Source organism: Botrytis byssoidea (genome assembly GCF_014898295.1).
Source record: "Botrytis byssoidea strain MUCL 94 chromosome Unknown BBYS_032, whole genome shotgun sequence".
Lineage (NCBI taxonomy): Eukaryota > Fungi > Ascomycota > Leotiomycetes > Helotiales > Sclerotiniaceae > Botrytis > Botrytis byssoidea.
In genome coordinates, this window is record NW_024065873.1 from 255,747 (window position 1) to 268,236 (window position 12,490).

At 41.7% G+C, this 12,490-nt stretch overlaps 5 protein-coding genes across 5 annotated transcripts; 4 read left to right on the forward strand and 1 right to left on the reverse strand.

Annotated features, from left to right (window-relative positions):
* Window positions 1-238: 238 nt before the first annotated feature.
* On the forward strand, window positions 239-1,639 carry EAE97_010999 (uncharacterized protein; the record flags this gene model as incomplete). Its single annotated transcript, XM_038881514.1, has 3 exons — window positions 239-450; window positions 500-710; window positions 758-1,639. 3 exons carry the CDS (start codon window positions 239-241, stop codon window positions 1,637-1,639), a joined length of 1,305 nt encoding a protein of 434 aa, XP_038727673.1.
* A 1,331-nt stretch (window positions 1,640-2,970) lies between these two features.
* EAE97_011000 (uncharacterized protein) lies at window positions 2,971-4,107 on the forward strand (the record flags this gene model as incomplete). The annotated part of the gene is made up of 4 exons (XM_038881515.1): window positions 2,971-3,040; window positions 3,103-3,118; window positions 3,302-3,525; window positions 3,575-4,107. 4 exons carry the CDS (start codon window positions 2,971-2,973, stop codon window positions 4,105-4,107), a joined length of 843 nt encoding a protein of 280 aa, XP_038727674.1.
* A 1,655-nt stretch (window positions 4,108-5,762) lies between these two features.
* Window positions 5,763-6,976, forward strand: EAE97_011001 (uncharacterized protein; the record flags this gene model as incomplete). Its single annotated transcript, XM_038881516.1, has 2 exons — window positions 5,763-6,578; window positions 6,668-6,976. The coding sequence occupies 2 exons, from the start codon at window positions 5,763-5,765 to the stop codon at window positions 6,974-6,976; spliced, it is 1,125 nt and encodes a 374-aa protein (XP_038727675.1).
* Window positions 6,977-9,161: 2,185 nt separating this feature from the next.
* On the forward strand, window positions 9,162-10,242 carry EAE97_011002 (uncharacterized protein; the record flags this gene model as incomplete). Its single annotated transcript, XM_038881517.1, has 2 exons — window positions 9,162-10,120; window positions 10,179-10,242. 2 exons carry the CDS (start codon window positions 9,162-9,164, stop codon window positions 10,240-10,242), a joined length of 1,023 nt encoding a protein of 340 aa, XP_038727676.1.
* A 474-nt stretch (window positions 10,243-10,716) lies between these two features.
* On the reverse strand, window positions 10,717-11,771 carry EAE97_011003 (uncharacterized protein). Its single transcript, XM_038881518.1, has 2 exons — window positions 11,078-11,771; window positions 10,717-11,023 (listed from the first exon to the last, which is right to left on the reverse strand). The coding sequence occupies exons 1-2, from the start codon at window positions 11,496-11,498 to the stop codon at window positions 10,929-10,931; spliced, it is 516 nt and encodes a 171-aa protein (XP_038727677.1). The 5' UTR covers window positions 11,499-11,771; the 3' UTR covers window positions 10,717-10,928.
* Window positions 11,772-12,490: the final 719 nt, after the last annotated feature.

The following is a 12,490-nucleotide window of genomic DNA, read 5'->3' on the forward strand; positions in this document are numbered from 1 at the left end:
GAAAGGTTCAGATTATCGCGAGTTTGAGTTCGCCCGAGTTCTACGCAGTCAAACTCGGAGAGCTGGAAAGCTATAACTGCAACCGTTTGTCATTTCTTGCACAAACTTTGAGACAAGTCTGTACCAGAGACTGACGGGAAACCGAACGTAGATGCGAGGGGCTCCTTGGTCGACTTCTTCGCAGAAAACCTCAACTATTGTTCCACATATCACTTCATCAATTTCCAATTCTCTTGCAATGGCACCCGCACCAATGGCGCCTGGTCCAGAACCTACCCAGGTCAACCCTACAGGCCCTCACCCATCGTTCATTCAAGTCGCCAAACCATATATGTTCCAGCAACATGTCAATACCAAACTCATGACCATTGGGGCAAATCCTACGCGTGAAGATCAGTTTAGGTTACAGGGGGTGACTTGGATTAATGACGTTAGAGTTGCTTTACAGTTGTCAGTATTACCCTCACTTGCGCAAACACAAATCATTAACTTCTACAAGACCAGTGCGAACTTTTTGTACTGCTGCCACTTATTTCCATCGATTTCGGCTTGTTCACAAAGATACTGAATATCAATACCAAGATGCAGCCGCTGCTGCACTTTTAACGGCTTGCAAGATTGAAGATACCCTTAAGAAGTCCAAGGATATTATTTGCGCCGCACACAACTTAAAACATTCAGCTGCAGAGCACTTAAGCTCCGACGATACTGTATGTTTCACCACATTCTGATTATAGATGGCTACTAATGGAAGTAGATCTTTGAGGCTCCTTCTAAGGTTGTCATTGGCCTTGAACGTCTTATGCTCGAAGCATCTAGCTTCGACTTTCGTGTTCGTTACCCACAAAAACACCTCATTAAACTTGTCAAGAACGGTGGAATTCAACGTGATGTTGCAGAAGTCGCCTATCAAGTCATGTTAGATCTCTACCGAACATTTGCTCCCCTCAAGCAAACCTGTTCTACCATGTCCTTTGCTTGTGTTGAACTAGCGACATTAATTTGTGAGAAGCAGAAGGGTTGGAGAGGCCCAAGCTATAAAAAGTGGTGGACTAGTCGATCGGAAATTGTGGAAACGATGTTAGATTTGTTAGATCTTTACACACATTATCAGAAGCAGTCGATCGTTGGTCCTTTGCACAACATCGAGAAATTTATTGGTATCCGGATTAAGATCAATCAAGAGTTGGAAGAGAAGAGATTACCAAGACATACCGAACATCACGAAGCACCACGAAACAATGGCGTGCGACATGCACCCAATACTCCTGTTACACCAGCCAGCCCAGCAGACTTACGATTTAATGGTCATGTTGCATCACCGGCAAATCTGAGCCCCAAATCGGTAAGTTCAGGTTCGAAACCGCCCACGGGTATTCGTGGTCAAAGTGGCACGGTACGTTATATGTTGGATGTGGTTAAAGCCAAGAATGAGAGAGATACAGTCGATACATACTTTCGGGATGAATATGAGGGTTATGAAGTGGAAGTGGAAGAGACGCTGCCGGTGGAGCCAATACCTACCCATCATACCCCGAGAGAACCGCATCATGGACGACATCATGGGGGGCATGGACACGGACATGGCCATGGACATGGACGAGATTATCGACACTTTAACAAACGGATGCGAAGATGATGAAAATGATCAAATAGAATCATTACTCGAAAGTATAATATGGCGTTCGGTTACAGGGGGACATCTTCAAAAGATCAATGCATAATAGGAGTGTTAGGGATGCTTCATGGGAGGTTTTGGGAGTTTTCGGGAGCGAAAGGGAAGATACCAACGTATTTTAAGTAGTAGGTAGATGTATATATGTCTAAATGTACAATAAGGGATCAATGCATGTAGAATTCTAGTACAACTTCAATGAATGCTTGATAATGAAACATATTATTTATCATGCGAAATAGTTAAAGATATAGATAAGTTATTGGTATTGATTGTTATTGTAATTGTAATTTTTATTGTTATCATGGAAATTGAATTCAACAAGATGATTGGATTAAATAATAACTTTACGTTGATTCGTTATGAGTGCTTATTAGGTGGCACGCGAGCCGTGTTCTAAGTGAAGGGAAGAGAAGGAAGGAAAGGTATGTCATGGTAGGTAGGTATTAATAGCATGTGAAGATCAATTTTGGAGCCAAACCAAAAAACCATCGGGGCCCAAGGCAAGGGTTGAAGGGTTGAAGGGTTGAAGGGTTGAAGGGTTGAAAAGGGTGGATTATGACGATTTCTTGCGCAAGCCAAGTTTCAAATGGTTGCAATTGATAGACCAAGCTATTTTGTGAAGATTTCTTGTATGGAGGTATGGAGTCTAGATGATGATTGAGCATATGTAGGTAGGTAGGTAGGTAGGTAGGTAGGTAGGTAGGTTTGTACGGTTGTAGGTATGATATCTATGGTATGTATGATATCTATGGTATGTATGATGGAAAGTTGGAATCAAGGAAAGGAATTGGACATATGAGAACTATCTGTATCCACCAATAATCTACAAGAGATACACAGAATGGAGTACCGGTAGTTGTTTGTTTTTGAGCAAATGTAAATATAAGTAACTATATAAATGATATTTATTGTATATGTAAATCATTCCTAATTTCTATATTCACAATCGCTACTCAAATTATTGAGTGAGTAATAAATACTAGAGAATGAATGAAGGAACAAAAGTGACGCACTACAGGGATTTTTAACTAGTTCAGCCATATTCCAGTAGCTTCTTCCCATCAACCAAGAAACCTGTTGACACAATTACAACTACAACTAAACTAAAACGACATTAAAAACTACCAATCTTTCCTCACAACCATCAACAACTTTACATCACAATTATAATCACAATCACCATCACCATTACACACATCAATCCACACATTACAAATCACCTTCCATCAACGTGATAAAAGTGTAATACACTTGATTCCTTCAAGGAGAAAACTTACATCAACACCCTCAAGATGGCTCCCCCACCTTCTGCCTCTCTTCCACTTCAGCAAAGGCTCATACAGCTCGCGCAAACATTACAGTGTAAGTGGAAGCTTGTCTCAAAATATGCATAAAGATATATACTGACTATGACATTGTTACAGTTGCTTGGTTCGTAGGGTATGTCGAACTTCCCATTGTTTCTTCCCCGCGTCAAAGAGAGCTGTCAGCTCTTTGGAGCTTGGATAATATGTGGTCTTTTCTCGCAGTTTTCCAAACAGCTTCATAAACAAAAGCTCAAGATTCTATCTGCGCAACATGATGGCATACGATTCTGTGATATATACTAACTCTTCATAATAGACATCTCTCCCTCCTTTTCTGCATCATCAGATATGGTCTTTCATACATAACCTTCAACTACTACTCGAGATGGGCTACCTTTTCTTATCGTACTGCCTTTATCTCCGCCGCTGTTACCTACGGCATCGTGGTTTACAAGGCATTCCGTGCTCGCGCCAGAGCTGGAAAAGCAAATCAAGCTGGTTTGATCTCTCTTATCGCTGATGAGAATGTTCAATACTTGGGTATGTGGTTTTCTCCTCAGATTGATGATTAAAATCTAACAAATGATAGCTATGGCACTCGTCTGGCTCTTCTCCAAGCAATACCCTCTTGCCATGCTCCCATTCGGTGTTTACTCTGTCTTCCACGTTGCAACTTACACCCGTACCAACCTCATCCCAACTCTCCAACCAGCTCCAGCCGGTACCGACCCCAAGGCTGCTCCAAAGCCAAACGCTATGGCCGATACCATTGGCAAGTTCGTCAAGGAATACTATGACACATCCATGGGACTTGTCGCTCTTCTTGAAATCATTCTCTGGGCTCGTATCTTCCTCTCCGCTATTGCATTCCAATCTGGTTCCTGGATTTTGATTGTTATCTACACTGCATTCCTTCGCTCAAGATTCGCACAAAGTGCATTTGTTCAAGGTCAATTCAGACAAGTAGAGGCAAGAATCGATAGCCTTGTTGGTGCTCAATCTACTCCTCCAGCAGCAAGACAAGTTTGGGAAGCTGTTAAGGGTGGTGCTAGAACTTTCCACGATGCTACCGACGTCGGGAAGTATGTTGCCGGTGCTCAAGCTCAAAAGAAGACTTCATAAATGAAAATTGCCGATCCAAATACAAGATAAGGTCACCAGTCGAGAGATCTCTGGAAGTGTAGGTGAAGCACGAAAGGAATAATCTTTGGACTGGGAAGGATATTACAAATATGAATACTCAAAAGCGAGTGTTGTCAGCAATTCAATGATGAATCAAATGGGTCAGGGAACTTCATACATCCGGGTTGTTTATACATCATGATTAGTTGTCTAGGGTCTCTTATTGCGGATAGTAGGAAAAGCTTGAAAAATTGAGGAGTGAGCAGTGAGGATGGATGATGTATGCGTACTTGGTATCCGGGCTGCTTCCCTTCTTTTTGTTTTTACTGCAGCGAGGGAGTTATTTTTGTGCACTTGTTTTATGTGGCGTGTATTCAAAGTCTAATAATAAAGATTTCATGAAATTCATATAGTGTGTCATCTGTGCGTGAGTTATGATATGAGGTGAAGAGGGGCTAGGTTCAGGATTGGAAGGTGTTTGTGTATAGTGAATAAGGGTACTAACCAAGAGATTAGCAGGTAGGTAATCGTATCAAACAAAGATATACATAATCGGGGAACTGGGCTTTTTGAATAAAAATCTATGGATCTATTGTGTTCCGGATGTGGCACTTTTGAAAGAGGGAGCAGGATGGATTTCTATGATACTTAATCTTGCGGGAATTTTGTTTCTTTAAGCTTATCTATCTCGGTGTTGAATTTTCCCTATAGGGAATGAATGGGTAGGATTTATTTGATGGATTAGGTAATGGTGTGTTCTCTGAGCTGGGAAGGGGTGGAGAGGAAGGAGAGGAAGGAGGGGAGGGGGGGGGAGGGGGGGGAAGGAGACGTTGTTTCGTAGGTGATTGAGGAATTTCAAAGGATGCGGTGGGATGGCTTCGAGAGTGGCGTGTGATTGATGGGGAGAGGGGAGGGAGAGGGGAGGGATGATGGGTAGGTAGGTAGGTAACTTTGATTGTATTTATATTTGGGGTGGGGAGGGAGCAGGAGCAGGAGCATAAGGAGGAGAATTTGAATATAGACGGAGATGAAAATGAGGATATAGATGTACATGTAAATGCATTGTCTATGGGTCCTCTGGAATCTTGCATGAGTAAAATGGGTTGGGGTTTCCAAGTGAGGGCATGGGACGAAGTGGGACAGAACAGGCACAGAAAAATCACTTTTTGGAAGCTAGCATTTTAATCCTACCCGCGCTCTGGGTTCGTAAGATCCATATGATAGATACCTACCTAGGTATAGGTATGGTTTTCTTGGCTGAACGACTTCGCTAGTGGCTGAGGCTCCGTAAGGTAGTAATCGAATCTTGCAGACTTGATAGCTCAGATCGTTGTATTTAAACGTGGAACTGAACTATTAAGTCATAGAACTTGCTATGTTGGAAAGACTTCGACTTGATAAGAGTGTGCCATTGGTATACTCTACATACTCTTCACAATCTAGGTATATATCTGTGTATACTGGTTGAGATTATCGCATAATCATGTGACGGTAGTTACACTGTCTAAGGTGTGTCAGGTCAAGCTCTCCCCGCAATTCGATTCAGGCGCAATGTGTCATCAACTCTTCTATTGTTTTCCGGGCATTTATATATGTCGAGAAAGACACAATAGTTAAACTTCTTTGATACTTTCTTAGTCTTTCCGTCTAACAGTATGCCTATCGATCAATCGTCTCCGATACAGAGAGCTGTTGCTGAGCTTTCATCTAGCACACGCTATAATGATAACGATCATGACACAAGCCTGAAATCTCTCTGCGAATCATGTCGGGGGATAGATTGGTCAAATATTACAGAACCGAAAAAGTTCAAGGGGACAGAATCTTCGATGGTTTGCCCGAATGGACGCAACACAAAACTCGTCCGAACATTCGAGGGAAATTCCCGAAGCCAACTGCTCAACTCAAGTTGTCGCGTCTGTCGCCTGGTTGGGAGTCTTGTCAATCCAAACTCTGGTATCCGAACCCCTGATCAGTCTCTAGAATTAAGTGACCAATCGCAGAATGTATGTTTAGAAGCTTGCGAGGATATGATTGAAACATGGGGGTCCGAAGAGCGAGATCCGTGTGTGAAACTGGCGGTTCGATCTACTGCAACTGGTTCAAAGAGGATAGATAGCTACGAAGACCACCCTCGCTTCATCATAGCACACAAATCCAGGAACAATGGGATCGCTGTTATTCGCATCATAGAACCCTTAAGAGTCAAATTCGATTTTGTTAGACAATTGTTGGACGGATGCCTTAAGGATCATGAACAGTGCCAGTCTCCGAAGGTAGAAGTTGCAAAACTGCGTGTCATCGAGGTCACCACGAAAAAGATTTGCCAGGCTCCACCATATTGTGAATACACCGCTCTCTCTTATGTTTGGTGTGGCAACTCTGCTTGCGAGAGTACTCAAGGGGAGTTCCCAGCAGTCGTACAAGATGCCTTCACAGTCACTGAGGCCTTAAGCTACCATTATCTCTGGGTTGATTGATATGTGAGTCACTACAGCTATGGAATGATATAATCAATGCACGAGAGTGAACAACAGAACTAATAGAATATTCACCATAGTGCATCGACCAAAAGCCAGACTCCCCTCACATGCAGTCTATGATCGACCAGGTGGATCTCGTCTATAGCAACGCCCACGCCACTATGATCGCAGCTTCCGGTAGCAGTGCTAGTGATGGGTTACCAGGGATCAGTATCCCACGCTATCAATCCTACGCAGTCGTTGGGCCGCTACTGTCCAAAATTGTTCCAACATTTCTTGTAAGGCCCGGTATATTTCTTGGTATCCCGGTACAATTTAGAGTTGCACAGATTAGGCCTGGTACTACCCAGCGGTGGGCAGTTCCACAAAGAACCAGATGTCTATAACATCGTCGTTCTCCACCATGTAGCTGATGGGACGTACGAGCGGGCGGGGCTTGTTACTCTGCGATATAATGTTGACACGGGAGATATCGCGGCTTGCAGACCACACGTATGGAGGGGCATTTCATTGGATGAAAATGGTGATCCGATTTCAGAACAGAGCCGTAGATATATGAACCGAAGGAATGAGGAATCAAACAAGTATTCATTTCTTCAAGACGCTGATTGAAAACTATTTGCTTAGTTTAGATTTAGTCTGAATACAAGCCCATATACCGGGGCTAATCTAATTTGGCGATGATTCAATTCCTTATTAATTTCGAGATCGATATGATGATTATCAATCAAGATCTACAGATTAGCACGAAAGAAAGATTCAGAAGTGCCAGGAACTATCCTTAACTCAACTCTATACCCCTAACAGATCTCACTACTCTTAGCTTCATATCAGCTTCAAAACCTATTTTGAGAGTAAAGCATACATGTATGATATAGAAAGATTGTAGATCATACAAACTTTAATACAAGTACAATGAAACTTATCTCTTTCAAGTATTTGACCGACTTCAGATTTTATAACATCCATGATCTGTAATGTGCAGTACTGTTTTCTTACTAATGAAAATAGGAGCTCACTAGTTTCCCTGTTGGCTTCCCATTCTCTACAGCTTCAGGATCATATACTTTCGTAAATCAAATTGCTAGTCACGATATCATCTTGTTTTATGTCTTTAGCTCTTGCTGTCTTTTCAACTTTAGTATTTATATACTAACTTTATTTATACACATATACACATATATAACCCCGAAAATTTTGATTCTACATAAAACTCATCAATGGAAAAAGAAAAAATTATAATCCACGCTAAGTAGTTTGAGAAGATCTTCTTCTTGAGGTTCAATAAGTGAGTCTATGTTTGTGAATCATAATATTCGACTTTATGAAGTTGTTAGAGAGGAAAATACTCTGAGTTTGAGGAGTTTGGGAGTTTAGAGGTGATGTCATGAAGTTTTGTTTTTATTTACCGAAATCATGAATTCACACGATGGGTTTTCGCTAAGGGTCATTTTTCTTTGAAAATATGTGTCGGTTGTGTACCAGATTGATTCATAAGCTATGGATAGTGTAACTTGTGTCTGATATCTAACATACCTTACAATTCGACTTCGATTTCTGTGTTGAAGTGTGATGTGATGTTAGTTATGGAGATGAAGTATAAGATGGATGTATATGAAGAATTGATTATGTTGATTAGTGCGAAGAAAATAGGTTTGATAGGTTAAATAGGTATGAATAGATATGAATAGATGGTTATCGAGCCAAAAGACTTCAAAACGTTAAAACTGAACTATCGAGACTATAAGAGTTTGATTATATGTAGAGTGGTCTATTTAATTTATTGAAATGAAAAAATTAGAGATCTCAAGCGAGTAGTCAATACCAGAAGTAGATTAACCGAGTAGTCTTGAAGAGTCTGATACACAGAATAATATAAAATCAGTACACGTAATCATTGCCCTAAAACTAATTCATAGAAGAGAAGTATAACTAACGACTTGAAGAATATTAGGCAATAAAGTTGAATTTATCAATAGCTTAAAAACAAGTTTTTTAGCTAGTAGTAATGAGAAAAAATTGTGAATATGTGAATTCAGATTACTAGCAAAGGAAATAAATAGCAGGTCGAACACCATATGAGAAACAGACTGCATTTCATCACAGCTTTAAAGATTTCAATAATTACAATACAGACACAATGAATCAAACAAAACGAAAAATAACAACATACAACAAAAGCACCTCCCTCCTTCAAAAACTAAAACGAACACAAGCTCAGAAACACAAAAAACGATAATCAAACATCTCTCCCCACCCTCGAGAAAGGAAACTAACATGATAAACAACATGAGAAAATATTACTTTCTGTTCACTTCAGTTCTCCAATCCCAATTCGAGCAGTGAATAGCCCGGTTTTGTAAAGTGAATTTTCGAAAATTCATCTCCATTTACTGATCCTCCAAAGCGGGGTAATTGAGCGCGGGGTTTATGGATTGATCTTCTTCTTCTTCTTCTTCTTCTTCTTCTCTTACCGTTTCTTTTCTTCCTCCTTCTTCTTCTTCCTTCTGCAACCTCATCCTTCGATCCATTCCCAACCTTCGAACCTCAAACCCTCTCCCACCCACCAAAATGGTCCTCTCCAAACTAATCGAAGAAAACCCTCCCGAGTTCCTCTCCGACCTCCTCCGCGGCAACATGGTCTCAATCAGCTACAACAAAAACCACACCCCAATCACCACGCAGTGGCCCATCACCATCCTAAAAGCCATCTCCACGCGCTTTAAAGCCCTCGACAAACACGCCCCCAACCAATCCATCAGCATCCTCGATTGTCTCGGCGAGCCACAGACGAAGTTCGAGACCAAGATGTTCCGCTGCACTGTAGGCGATCTCATGGATCATTTTGGAAAGTGGCTGTATACTGGAAATATCGATATTGCGGGATGGATGGTGTGGGATTTGTGGATGTTTGGAGAAGCGTTCGGGGCGCCGAGATATCAGAATGATGTTATGAGAGCGCTGTGTGCGAAGGCGTCGGAGAATAATCCTTCGTTGATTATTATCAAGTATTTGGGGTTTGATGCGGCGACGTTGAAGAGATGTTGGGATCAAACGAATTTTGAGCTTGATAGGGCTCGTGGGTGCGCGGTGGAAAATGGAACGGTGTATTGGGGGAATAAACAGATGTTGAAGTTTGTCATGGATGTGATCGTGTTTGTGGGGTTTAAGGATTCGAATTTTAGGAGACTTATTAATAGTGGTGGCTATATTGCTGAGCAAATCCACAAATTATCAGTCGAAGTTGCGCGTGGCAAGACTTCGATGGCGGCTCCGTGGAAGTCTAGAAATCTCAAAAAGTACCTCGTGAATGAAGCTGTTCTTGTAGAAGATTCTAGCTCGGATGAAGAGAATGGGGGTAGTTCGGAAGAGGATACGAAGGATATCGAGGAAGATACAGAGAGTACTGCATATGAGGATGGTGATGATGATAAAGATGAAGATGTGGAGGATAACAAAGAGGATGATGACGAAGACGAAGACGAAGACGAAGAGATGAAGGATGACGTTAAGGAAGAAGAGAAAGAAGAGTGAGTTGGAGCGCGCGGAACGGACCAAAGATTCGACAGGCTAACGAATTAAAAGAAGGCCCTTTATCGCAGAAGAACTCCTCGCAGAAGGTCATCGCCTTGCACAGCCAAGACACGTATAAATGTCCTTAAAAGACCCAAATTCGCAAAAGCCTTGATCACGACTTCGATACCACCAAGCACCGGTGGAACGGTGTGCTGAATCGTGCACTCAACTTGGAATAGTCCTTATATTAAGATTCTCGCGTTCTACGAAATGCAAAGGAAGAAAACATCCGCAAAATATCAGTATCATTACAATCTCGCTTCCAACATTCGCTTGAAAGTGTATATTGTGGATCTGCATCATTACTTAATGTTGCGCATATTTGGGTTACAATGCGACACCAGAAAGAAATCATCCATATCATTCAAAATACGAATCTCTATGCATGGTTCCAACGATTCTACTCGCTCCAGAGATCAAAAAAAGTAGTAGGGCAGGTCAATATAGTATGCAAGGTACTGCATACACCTCATATGGTTAAAAAAACATTTCTACTCAATCATGCGCTCTCGTGGGATGTCGAATCCTAAAATGAAATGCAATAAAAACATGTGATAAAAATACATAGTGATATTGCTTGATTATTGAATGCGCCAATTGCAATGATGCATAGTGTGCACCTTAAGAATACAAAACTACTCCCCTGGCACCATCGATAGAACTTTCTATCGTGCTCGGTAATGCTTTTATGATACTATTCTCCTCTACCACCGCCCAATCATCACCGTACATCCTGACATAAACCCCAACTAGATCGTCCGCCTAATTCTTGGGTTTTGGTGGAGTATAACTTTGCTCCAACGTCTTTCCATCCGCCATGACGATCTTTTCGCCGCCAGCCATAACAAACAGGCATCCTATCCCACAATCAGTGTCGTTATCCTAAGCATTATAAGCAAAATTAAACTTACGACACCATTCATCAGTTCTGTTTTCCCAAGTATGCATTGTGCCTCTCTGGACACAAATATCTCCTTCCTTCAAAATGGTTTCCTTTCCCTCATCAACACGTAGAACAAGTTCGCCTTTCAGGACAATCATGTAGTCACAGGTGATAGTTCGGTGAGTGGGGGTAACACAATGGGGCGGATAATCAGTTGTGCAAACTACCAGACCAGCCGGAGGTGGTTGAGGGATAGATTGTTCGGCATCGGGGTTGATAGGGGCATTTAAAGAGGCGGGGAGAGAGGGGAGAGAGTGAATGGTCGTAAAACCTGGGGCCGAAGGACCAAAAGGACTGAATAGGGGAAGTTGAGAATCCGAGGAAATAATGGCGGTGCCGGAGGCAGAGTGCGAGGTTACTACGGCGCGGGGTGGTGGAATAGTAGACATTATTGCTGCTGAAGTAGATTTGGAGGAAATGGTAGTGCTAGGTTGAGTTTGGGTTTCAGGGACAGCTTTATTATTGCTATTGGACAGATCTGAGGACGTTCTTGAATGGTTTGGAAATTTATCGTCTTGATAAGCTTTTCTTGTGTTGAAGCTTGGTATGTGAAAATAGGAACATGTAAGCTGATGATAAAAAAAGCCAAGGAAATGGTATTCTACTTATACAAAATGTGAAGCTATTCACGAAACATACGAAAACTCTTGCTGTGTATACTGTCACTACATAATTTTGCTACCTTGTAACAATTCTCCGAATTTACGTCAATGATTATTAAGAAGAGTTCATCAGCTGAAAGCCGAAAGAGCGAAGGTAGTCCTAAAGATGATGTGCCACAGCTGTACGTGAGATACAAGAAGGACGATGAGAATATTTGGCCCCCACCTGAATCCCATTTACGAAGTGCTTACCTAGGTATACGCATGTGAGATCTTACGATCAAACCAAGTATGCTGAGGCGAATTGATGATTGATAGCGTAAGAGCGAAAGGCCGAGCTGCGAGATCCTTCAAGAAGGATTCAAGCTGCATAACTACGCCTCTTTCGCGATTTGAAGTTCTGGAGTCCCATACAGCATTGAAGTATTGTATCAACGCAGACGTGGATTATATGATTGAGATAATGCAAGATTTCTGATGTTTCGACGACAAAGTTGAGTATATTGTCGTAATTCCAGGAAGATTAGAAGATTTGACGGCGATGAATCCTCGTTGTTGCTTTCCTGCTACACCCCTATTACCTTTCATGTTATAGCTGCCCAGATATTTTCGCACATGAATAGCAGGAAAAAACGAAAAAAAAAACGCCCAAACTCAACATGCGACTTCTTCAACTTTATTTCTATTTCTTACACGTATGAATTATCGCATTAGCACCATTCAATTCGATTTTGAGATTTCGATTCGACCTTGATTCGATATGTTGCTGCATTCCGTTT